Genomic DNA, 12,228 nt, shown 5'->3' on the forward strand with positions numbered 1-12,228 from the left:
CGTAGTTTCAGGATTTGCCGACGATGTTCTAACGCTTACAGACCCAAAAGAGTCTATGGCAGCGTTAATGAACACCCTGAAGGACTATAGCGATTTAGCAGGATATAAACAAATTTAGCAGATTAAACAAATCTAGCGCACTCCCCATAGGCATGACAGACGCAGCATATATAGGAGAAACCTACCACATACCTATAGCGAGAGATTTCATCAGGTTGACGGCAGATCCCACTCAATTATACCGACATAACTACACACCACTGATCCACACCTTGATAAGTGACATGGAAAAATGTCTGGACAAGCCGATCTCATGGATTGGGCGGATACACTTGGTGAATATAAATATCCTTCGCAGAATATTGTTCCTTTTTCAGGCCCTACCGGTCCTAGTGACTAAATCCAACTTGGGGCCACTCCAGCAGGCCATAGAAAAGTTCATATGGCAGAACAAGAGACCTAGAGTCTCACGTAATGTACTCTTTTGGGCGAAGAACAGAGGGGGGTTGGGCCTCCCGAACCTTTATTATTACATAGTAACGCAAATGGCCCAGATAGAATTGTGGCCTCCCTCCCCCCCCCCCCCCCCCCCCCCCTCAGAGGAGAGAAGGTGGGTGGACTTGAAACGGACCTGCCACAGTTCCTGATCTGGATCCCCAAGGAGCATAGACCGATTATTCGGATGGCCAGCCCCCCAATATCAAACTCTATTAAAATATGGGACAAAACTGCTCTGAAATATGGCTTGGAGTCCTCCCCTTCTCCGATGACCCCGTTCCTGAGGAGTAGAGAATTCCCCCCCAGAATGGCTGCACGAGATTTTAGAGGCATCAAAAACTCTGAATTGCAGAGATTGAAACATCTCTATGAGGGCGGTTTAGTGGTGACTTTCGAAGCCTTGAAAACTAGAGCCCCATTGAACTCGTTGGACTATTTTAGATACAAACTGTTAAGAGAAACACGAAAACACGAAAATTAAGAAGGTTGCCCTCACACCACTTACATTCTTCAAAGGAATGTGCCTTAAAGAACAGTTCCCGAGCGGACTAATTTCATGCCTGTACACCCACTTGAGCACACACACACAGGAATGGGGACGGATTATATATATACGGCGCAGTGGGAGGTGGACTTGGGCGAGGAATTGGAGGGCATAGAATGGCAAGAAATTTGGGAAGCCGCAGGAACTGTCATTTAAGACCCTATTTAGATGGTATACTACACCGGTAAAGTTGTACCGAATGAATAAAACTACAAAGGACTTGTGCTGGAGGGGGTTGCGGACGACAGGAAACTTATATTCACATGTGGTGGGATTGCCCAGTGGTACAAGCGTACTGGAAGCGGATAGCTGAGTTTGAAGGAGACATCATTGAAAGAGAGGTCAAATTGGACCCATGGGTACACCTTCTGGCCAGATCTATAGCAAACTGGACAAGAGCGGAACAAACCCTCCTACATAAACTAAACTTAGCCGCAAGGAGGGCACTAGCACAGGTATGGCTGCAAAGGGAGACACCGACTATCCCAGCGGTGATACAAAAAAAAATCACTTTCCTCATGGATAAACTAACGGCACAGGTCCGATGGTCTACGACCAATTTCAAACGGATCTGGGGCCCATGGATAGCCAGTTTGTCACACATCCCACGGAAAAACGAACAATTGCCATACATGATGTATATCTCCTGTCGGGGAGAGACTCGCAAGTTACACTGCCCCAGAAGCTGGCTTGACGCGATCCACTGGTGTATCCGCCCTTCATGGAAGGCAAAATGATCACACCTAAGCATCCCTCTTCAGCCATACACCTTCCACACTCCACCTCCATCCCTCCCCTATTTCTTTTCCTCACCTCCATATTTTCACCACTCATCACTCTCCTATATACCTCTATTTCTCTTTTCTCCATTTACTTATATTTCTATCTTCTAGTGCATTGTGCACAATTATACAGTATAGGAGTACTCATGAACCACAAGGGGCGGTAATGCGCAAACCCAGATACTATGATACTCCATGACATTCCTACAAGGGGAAGAGACCATTGAGTGCAAAACACTATGGAAAATGACACCTCCTGTTGTCATGGGTTGTGCATGACTTCATTTTTAATTACAAAAAACTCAGGACAATAGAGCTGGACGTTCTGTTACTTTCCGTGATTAGCTTAAAGACGCACCATATCACCTAAACTCGAAAGCTGTTTTTGCTGCAAGATATTCAGATTATTTTTTTTTTTTTGGTAGACTGTGTATATTTGAATATTATCGCCTTACATGTACTTGTATATACATCTGTACAGTTTTCAAGTATCGCGGAAATGTTCAAATAGATCCTCAGGTTACTGGGTCAAAACCCAGAAGCGTGAGAATTGACTGGAAAAGTATTTAAATAATAAAAAAAAAATAATAGAATAAGAATAAGTATCACAAATATGGTCAAGAATAGATACAAAACTAATCAAGCCTAATGGCTACCTCCTGTCTTATATACTCTTCAATGCATATACTGTACTCAGACTCTGGACTTTAATATAAACAGTATGGTCCAAGTCTGGGACATATAAGAAATGCAGAAGAAAATTACCTAGAACCCACGGTGTCTAAATTTATTCCAAAAAAGTGGATATACAAATACCATAACCACTTATCGTATTATGAAATTCTAGACACCTTCATAGGGTAAGTGAAGGTTGCAATCTAGTAAAGTGACTAGAAAAGCCTGGGATGGCTAGAAGCTAGATGATATGTTATTCCATTCATAGGAATGTAACCATCTAACTCATATGTATATAGAGGAATAGCTAGGTATCCCCTTTGGGTCTTAACGAAGGTTTTTCCTATACTCCCTTTATTTCTGATTTAAGCCTACATTTCTATTTTTTATAAGGACACGTTTCATCTCTATATTTTTGTAAATAGTGTTATTAAGTCACTAGGTATCATTTAACTTATTTTTATAATCAAGGGCCATATATCCTCTAACGTTTTCTGCTGCCCCCTAATGGTGGCCAATCGATCAACATGAAACCATAATATTGAATTGAAAGTGACAAGTGTTAAATTTAACTGATAATTTGTCCTAATCACACATAGGACACAGTATTTTATCCCTATATTGACTTGTAAATAAATTCATCTGTACAATTTTTATACAATCATTAGCAACATTGTTGATATGCTGAGTAGTTCAACACTTAGCTACAACTTCTAACAGAAAGTGACAAAAGCTAATCTATACATTGTACACAATCAGGACCCTCATGGTGGTCAATTGATCATCTTAATCATCCTTATTCTGAATAGCTAGTGACAAGTGCTAATCTAACTATTTTACATAACTAGGACCTTATACATTCATTGGTCCTTTACAATCTGACTTAACAACACAGAAGACACGTCAATGCAATGGTATCCCTGCACCGACTCCTCAATAAATTTACACTATGAAAAATGTATTTGTAATTATGGACATCATTTGTCTGTATGCAGATTAGTCTAGAGCTTGGTTACAACTTCGAACGGAGACTGACAAGTGCTAATTTTGCATAACCAGGACCTTATGTGCTCTATCTGTCCTTGACAACACGATTTAACAATATATGGGACACGGTAACTTAGTGCTACCCTGGCATTGATGGACAAATGGACACATATATACAGTGATTATACATTTTCAAACACCATTGATATTTACACTGATCGGCTCAGAACAGGGCTACAATTTGTATCATTTTGATACTATAAAACCATCTTACGGCGGAACTGTTAATTCTAATAGCCTGTCATCTCCTAGGCAAAGATTTCTGACGGCACGACCATTCGTCTTAATGCAATGCTTCTAAAATAGCTTTAAGCCTATCACTATACCTATATAGAATGTTATAAGTGGGTATTCCTGTTACACATCAATAGACGAAAAACTAATATTGGATACATTCGCTATAGCCGGACGAACACTCGTCACATTTATACATTTTTCATTTGCACTTTCTAACAATTGGACTTACGACCAAGTGATTAGGGCAACACAGGGTTAATTTCCTTTCCAAATTGAAATTATTACCCTTTTCACGAAGGTCGCATCCTGATTGGGTTATTCATAGACCTCATTAACATATTGTTACGTCGGCATTTTGGCGCTCAAATGCAGATGAATTCTGACGCCCGATTGGTCCAATCCAGGGAACTGCAGCAGAACTCTAGGTATTTAAGAGAGACCCTTTGGTCAGAACAGATTCAGCCCCTGACGAAGGTACATCACTCTGGCACCGAAATGCGTGTCGGGTTGAGGGTTCACTCCTTCACTTTTTTTTTCTCACTCTTAAGGCACTTACCACTACGTGCAGGCAGCCAACATCCTAAGTCTGGCTCTGCACAATAGCACGTTTTCTTGTTAATCACTTTACTCCTTTTCCTCATGCCTTTTTTCCTAGCCTAAGTTTGATTACTTTTTTGGTTGCTTTTATTAGAGGCTCTGTATTATACAGGTCGCAATATCTATACATAAGTATTTGAGTACTATTATTTAATAGTCCAGCAGGTACTCATTTGTTATCAGCACAACTGGCTACTATATAGCAAATCCTTGATAGCTTTTTTTCTACCTAGCTATTCCTCTATATACATATGAGTTAGATGGTTACATTCCTATGAATGGAATAACATATCATCTAGCTTCTAGCCATCCCAGGCTTTTCTAGTCACTTTACTAGATTGCAACCTTAACTTACCCTATGAAGGTGTCTAGAATTTCATAATACGATAAGTGGTTATGGTATTTGTATATCCACTTTTTTGGAATAAATTTAGACACCGTGGGTTCTAGGTAATTTTCTTCTGCATTTCTTATATGTCCCAGACTTGGACCATACTGTTTATATTAAAGTCCAGAGTCTGAGTACAGTATATGCATTGAAGAGTATATAAGACAGGAGGTAGCCATTAGGCTTGATTAGTTTTGTATCTATTCTTGACCATATTTGTGATACTTATTCTTATTCTATTATTATTTTTTTTTTTTATTTAAATACTTTTCCAGTCAATTCTCGCGCTTCTGGGTTTTGACCCAGTAACCTGAGGATCTATTTGTATATAATTAGGGGTTAAGCCCCGGGACATCACTGGAGTGTCATTTAAGGTGTGACTTTCTACAGTCTTAGTGGTTTAGCTCAGTTTCGGGACATCCACTACCTGCAGAAATTGTCTTTTCTTTTTTTCGTTATATCACGGAAATGTTGTCTTTTTTTTTATATTGTCTTGAAATAAATAAAGAATTAAAAAAAAAACTCACAGAATGTAATGGGTTTTTTTTGTTTTTGTTTTTTAAATGCCAACCCTAGGCAAAAAAAGTATTGGTTTAGTTAAAGTATATGATCATATATTGCATAAACCTGCCCCAACGCCAATGTACCCCATTCTTAGCAGGTCCCATTCTAGCTACCTAATGCTTGCTCTTATGAGATTATCCCCCTTACTTAGTGAATTCTTTCTCCTGAAGCTCTCTGCATTGCAAGATTAAATAGGGCCTTGAAATATGGAGCCTGTGACAGGGAGGAGTGCAAAACAATGGACTCCCAAATTATATACGAAACAAAGAGGTCTGCACTCACCTGAACATGCATACATTGTAAGGGTTCTGCCAGGGCCAATTCATGCAACGTACAAGATACAGCACACTCACTTAATCACTAAGCAGCAACTACAAAGCAAACCAAGTTTTTGTTTAGATTTTTTTCTTTTTTCAAAACACCTAACCTAGGCAACATTTTATTTTTTATGTTTTTTGTTTAGTGAATAAGTGATAGAGCTGAATTTTGTATGTTGTATACAGCGTGTGTTCTCATAATGTAATGCAGGTAGAAAAACGTTATGTTCTGCATCCCCTGCTTATCTCAAGTTGGACTTCGGGAAATCCATCTTGGGCACAAATATTCAAAGAAATAATTTTCCACAAATTTTCCAGAATTCCTAGGTTGTCATTCAAATGAGCACAGGTCGGCACATACTTCGCATTGCATTTCTGCAGGTACCTTTTAGCAATGGTAAAACATATTAAACACACTTTATTATTATTATTTTTTTTTCTTTAAACTAAAGCATGTGTTATGAACCAAAAGGAAAACCATTTATTCTGGAAACAGAATCATTTCAAGCCTCTAGACACCTAGGATCCAAGGCTATCTATCAGTATGCAAGATCCATAGATGTGAAAATTTAATATAATTTTTTGTAAATATTTATACATTGTTTTTTGTTTTAAAAAAAATTCAACTCTCCATAACGGTTGTAATTTTTTTTTTTTTTTTTGTAGAGCAGCAGCTCGTTGTAACAAAGGGATTGAGGTCCTGCTGTCGGTGGCCTTGGAACATTTTGTCCTAGTGGTGGTGCGTGTGGTGAGAGGACCCACCCAAGCTGATGAAAGTATAAAGAAGATAAATATGCTTATTCACTGTCATTGGTGTGAAGAAAGGATCTTTCAGAAAGAAGGAAATATGGTTGAAGGTAAGAATTGCAATATTAGTGTATTTTTATTCTTTTTAATGCATATAGCATTAGCATATAGGAAATGTATAGCCAGGATCACCAAAAACCTATTGCCAGCTAAGCATCTGAACACCATAACTTACAAAATGCTCAACCAGTTAAAGGCTCTTTAACTGCCAGCTAATAATAGGTGTTGTAATATTTTAACAATAAACAGAGCTACTTACTGACACCCCAGGTATTGCATTTTAAAAATTGCATAAAAAAAAAATTCTTAATTTTTTTTTCTTCTTACTTTACAAGAGAATTCTTATAAGCAGCTTCCTTGTGACTGCCATAAAAGTATGCCAGGAAGATCTGCTGTTAACCTTGGTCCGATGTGGTGAGTAACCGCTTACATTTAATCTGTGTGTGTGTATAATCAAGGAGACACTGTAATGAATAACTGGGAAACTAATCAAGTACCACAGACCCTTTTTTTATTTTTATATAATATGTATAATGAAGAAAAAGCATATAAAAAGTAAAGGGGAAAACATGTTGCCTTCAATTGTTTTCCTTGATGCAATGTTGCATCAATGTAGAGAGGTGTATGGGGTATGTGGATATCCAGTTTACTTGAACACAAGCCATACCATGGCTGCTATTATATTACACATAGTCTGGTTCAGTGTTTAGTGAACTGGCCTATGTGCAGCTCTAGGCAGAGCTGCCATTCAAGGGAAGATGCCGTAAGCAAAATCTGGACACAATTATCTGGGGAAACCTGCAGCTCTCATTCTGGGCTATTATATTAAGAATGCTCTTAGGGCCAGACATAGAACTGTAGAGATCTTTACAAATAACTGCAATTCTATGCCCATCTCAGAGCTGAGGTTAGCTCAGGTTTGCAACTTTTTCAGTCCTTACAATATGCAGACTGTGCAGTGATTGGTATTGATTCTGTGGGGTTTGATGCGGCCGAGTTGAGCATATTCTAGGTCAGGAGTAGGCAGGGTTCAGCACTCCAGATTTTGTGGATTACATCTCCTCTGATGCTTTGCCAGCACTATGGCTGTAAGAGTGTTATGCGAGATGTGGTCCACTGCATATGGAGTGCTGAAGGTTGCCTATCCCTGTTTTAGTTTGCATGTTCTAATCTGGTAACATTTTCGATTATAAAGCAGTATCAAATTGATTTCAATTTTCTACAGAAAAGAAAGTGGTTGTTACAATGTACACAAAATGGAGGAAAAGGCAATGGTTGCTTATACAAAATAAGTTAAATTATTTTAGTGTCAAATTGGGTATGATTGTTACCTTGCACTTACATTTATCTTCTGATTGGCTTGTTAGGTCTGGATCTCTGTTCAATACTGGATTCCTAAGACGAATGCTGTTTGAGTCTGTGCAGCATGGAGCTGAAGACATCCAACCATTATTAAAGACCCTAATCTGTGAAGCTGAATGTACAACTTTAAAACAATTCTCCATTAACTCGAACCCCAGCAGTCAGGGTAGGCAATAATGGCAATAGCAGCACACATGCCCCTAATTTCTAAAGTATGTCTGGTCTGATTAGCTGTTCTGGGATACAAATTGTAAGCATCAATAATTAGCTAGTGAGTACCGCACAATTTAGCTGTAAGCTCAGTCTACCAGTGGTCATCAAACTGTTATTGGTCTGCATTTCCTGTTTTCAGCCGGCTAACACCTTATGGGGAAAATGTTGGTGCTAAAACAAATACTAGAAATAAAGCATTGGAGTCTGATGGTGTATATCAAGAGTATTTACAGTATTTAATATACAAATGTTGGCACTCAACTGGCTAATAGTGCTGGTATTAAGTAAGCCACCATACAAGTTTCTTTCAAATATAAAGCAATAATACTACTATCACAAAAGTTAGAAATTCTAAGAAAGGAATTTTTATTTGTTGCTTAGAAAGGATAAAAAAAAAAACACTATATATTGCCTATATAGTGCAGAAAGTGAAAAGGTATAGAAACAAAAGCATTAAAAAAAACTTGTCATAAATAGAGACGTTTTAAAGACTAGCTTTAGTGCCTATGCGTGAGGAGCTAAAACCAATGTGAGAAAATTGTGAAACAGAAAAACTATTAACAAATTTATGTATATACATATCAACACAAAGGAACCCAAACCAGAATCTCTAAGTATTATTGGTTTATTATATTTACATAGCTTAGTTCAGTAGGGAGATCCAGTATCCTTCTTCTCAATTTTTTATTTATTTATTTATTTCCTTTAGGGGTGCTTCTTTAAAAAAATAAATAATAATAAATAAACAGTTTTGAGTTCTAATTATTTTTACTTTTATATTTGTTTTTTTGCAGAAGAAAGTGGAGTATTTATCAAAGTTGAAGATACAAGAGAAGGTTCTGCAAACCCAGGTAGTTGAGCGTTGACAATACAACTTCTATGCAAAGGAGTTCATTTTCTCTCCCATTATGTGACTGGTTTTAATTTTCTATTGATATTTTGCAACTGGTCTTATTACATATACATACATGGTTATTCACTCAAGGTTGTTGGGAATTCTATGTGAATTTCACATTTTAAGTTACACTATATTTACCAGAACAACCACAGCTTAATGTTCTGTTGACTATATTATGTCCCTGCATGGAATTTTATTGTAAATAGAGAGAAAAGACTGTGTTTACTCAGACGGCCACTAGAGTGGCTTCCTGGGTGCAGCACTGGTGTTTGGTGCCATAGAGGCTTTAAACATTTCTCATAGAGATGCATTGATTAAAGGGACAGTGTAGGCACTCAGACCACTTTAGCTCATTGATCACCCTTAACCCTGAGCATGCAATTATTGCAGTTTTTATAAACTGAAATAATTACCTGCTAGGGTTAACTCCTCCTCTAGTGGCCTCTACCAGACAGCCACTTGAGGGACTTTCATGTGGATAGGCGACTTTTGGTTGCCTAAACAACGCTGGACGTCCTCACGCTATGCATGTGGACTTCCAACATCACCGGAATCTCCTTAGGAAATCATTAAATAATACTTTCCTATGGAGAAATTCTAATGCGAGCACTTTGCATTGCTGTCTCCCTAGCTGAGGGACATCGGCGCTGGACCCAGGTAAGTGACAGAAGGGGTATTAACCCCTTCTGCACCACGGGAGGAGGCCTTGACAGAGTTTGTTTTCCTGGCACTATAGTTTCCCTTTAAATGCATTGGCCAGCATGGTGTTTGGCCTTGTCCCAGCTCCACCTCCTTGGCTGAGATCATCAGAATTGATTTTCCTATGGGAAAGCATTGGATTGGAGTCCATTTTGATTGTAAGAAATTCTGTGTTTGTATAACTACACAATTCAGCAGTAAATTTGATCATGATCCTGTTTTATTATGGCAAAATTCATAAGATTGGAAATTATAGAGAAGAATTGTCAAAGGAACTGCAAAACTGATAAATTTGAAAAATTTTGTGTTTTGTTTTTTTTCCGGCTATTTTGGCCTGATTAATTTCTGTTCCTTTCTCCACAATTTCCTATCTATTGCAGAACCGCATTGTCATGCAAATTATCTAAGAAAGATATATTGCGTAACTAAGTAACAATGAGTGATTATATTTCAGGTAAAAGAAAACTGGATTTAAATCAAATTGCAACTAAACGTTTCAAGAGTGAGACAACCCGCAATGAGCATCCTCCATTTTACTACAGCATTCACAGACATACCATTGGGGGGTTAAACATACCAAAGTAAGTTCCAGATATTCACGTATGAAGTAGCTCAGTCAGTCCTGATGCTTGATTTTTTTTTGTTGGTAGGATACAGGCAGTTTTACACTGCAATTCAGTAAACAGTAGATGAGCCTGTTCGAGTACATTTATTGTATACCATTGCGTAATATGGAATATGCTGGAACTCGTCTGTAAGCAATGAGGTTTAAGGGTAGACAAACTCTCAATTTAGAATAAAAAAAAAATATTCATGTTGTACCCTACTGTTTGATGTAAAAAAAAAAAATGCTCAACCGTTAATCTTGTGAGTATGCAAAACATAATAATGCGCGTAGCTTAATGGACCTTTTAAGCTTTCTTAAAGAGGCCCTCAAAGCACCACATCCAATACAACTAGGAATAGCTTAATATAAATATTTGCGTCCTAGAGAGACCAGCTGTGTTGGTAATGTAGAATTAAAACTCTTGTATCATTATTCGCTCCTATTTTGTCTAAACTGGGCGATGATGATTGACTAAGAGTGCAGGGAGGTTAGGCTACTAACTGTTTGTGAGTCTTGATCGATATTGCCTCTAATATCTGTTGATTTGTTAATATTAATTTTGGGGGGATTTTTCTTCCCACAAAGATTTCACATTCTGTTTATTTAAATTTTTCCCCTTTGTATTCATCAGGTTGAACAGGATATTGCAGTATCTATCAGAAGCTGGTTTCCTGGTGAGCCGGACACATTTTGATCCTACAGGAATCCGAACAGATGCACCGTTGGCGACATTAACCTCCATTCTTAAGAAAAACAGCACCTTGTCCACTACCTCTCAATCAAGCAGCCACCAAGAAACAAGCGTCAAACAGGAAAAGACAGACCTGGAAGAGACAGAGTCTGTTACTGAAAATTCTAATGCTGTGAATAAATGTGAAACAGAAAAATAAAATCTTACTTTACCATGTTGCTGACATTTCTAATGAATGTAAATGCTCATATATTGTTAATTATACATGCATATGAATGCGTATGGATATGATATACGTTCAATGTGTGGGTGGATAGGTAATTTAAAAGGTACATTGCGAGATCCAAACATTTAAAAACATATTTTATTAAAGCCTTGAGTTTCCCTTAACAAAACATGTAATGCTAATTAAATGGATTTAAAAAACGTTTATTTTAGAGTGGATCAAAAATAAATTTTGTCCATTACTGTAATTGCATTGCAATAAAATTTAAACTCTTATTTAGTATTATTTTTTATTACTGTCATTTGTAAAGTGCCAATGTATTCCACATCACTGTACAATTAGGGGAGAAAATACAAAAGCTAAAGAGGGCCCTGCTGTGAGCTGACCATAGAAGCAGGGGCGTACCTAGAGCATTTGGCACCTGGGGCAGGTCCTATTTTTGGCACCCTTACCCCCCACTTTAAAATGTAAAAAAAAATGCTGCAATTTTTAAACATTAATTTAGCACTGAGCAGTGTTAGTGTGTTTGAATGTTAGCATGTTTTTTTATGGAGTATGTTTGAGTGAATGTAGGTGTGTGTTTGTATGTAGAGTTGGCGTTTGAATGCATGCATGCATTTGTGCGTAGTGTGGTTTTTGAATGCAGTGAAGTGGTTATATATAATGGTTGGGTTTGTATGTAGTGTTGACGTTGAAAGGCAGGGGTGTATTTGTGTGTAGTGTTGGCAAGATTCTGAGATGTATGCACGTATACACACTGACATACATATACACTCATGCAGATACACTGACACACATGCAGACACAGTCGTGACTCTGGGAACAATATGAGGGGGGCACATGAGATAACCGTCAAAACTTTTCACTAGAGGATGGGGTAATATGCTGCCATTCGCTATCTCATGGTGGCATCCAGTAACAAATATACATAGAATTCACTTTAGCGGGGGGCGTGGCTTGGAGGCCGAGAGACATGGCAGCTTAAACCGAGTGCTCCCCGCAAGCTTACCGCGATTCCTCGTCCATCCGCTCCCCAAAAACGCAAAATGGGTAAAACTCACCGTGCATCACACGTC

At 38.1% G+C, this 12,228-nt stretch overlaps 1 protein-coding gene across 4 annotated transcripts in view; it reads left to right on the plus strand.

Annotated features, from left to right (window-relative positions):
* TRMT1L (tRNA methyltransferase 1 like) overlaps nucleotides 1-11,142 on the plus strand; it is a 33,572-nt gene extending 22,430 nt beyond the window's left edge. For 3 of the 4 annotated variants that reach the window (XM_063426190.1, XM_063426192.1, XM_063426193.1), the window contains 6 exons: nucleotides 6,316-6,506; nucleotides 6,792-6,870; nucleotides 7,824-7,984; nucleotides 8,826-8,885; nucleotides 10,083-10,209; nucleotides 10,867-11,142. In XM_063426190.1, coding sequence (XP_063282260.1) covers nucleotides 6,316-6,506; nucleotides 6,792-6,870; nucleotides 7,824-7,984; nucleotides 8,826-8,885; nucleotides 10,083-10,209; nucleotides 10,867-11,125 — 877 coding nt within the window. In that variant the 3' untranslated portion in view covers nucleotides 11,126-11,142. The remainder of the gene's footprint in view (nucleotides 1-6,315; nucleotides 6,507-6,791; nucleotides 6,871-7,823; nucleotides 7,985-8,825; nucleotides 8,886-10,082; nucleotides 10,210-10,866) is intronic. The other variant, XM_063426191.1, reaches the window with a different exon arrangement.
* The last annotated feature ends 1,086 nt before the right edge of the window (nucleotides 11,143-12,228 follow it).

This window comes from Pelobates fuscus, chromosome 7 (assembly GCF_036172605.1).
Source record: "Pelobates fuscus isolate aPelFus1 chromosome 7, aPelFus1.pri, whole genome shotgun sequence".
NCBI classification, from domain to species: Eukaryota; Metazoa; Chordata; class Amphibia; order Anura; family Pelobatidae; genus Pelobates; species Pelobates fuscus.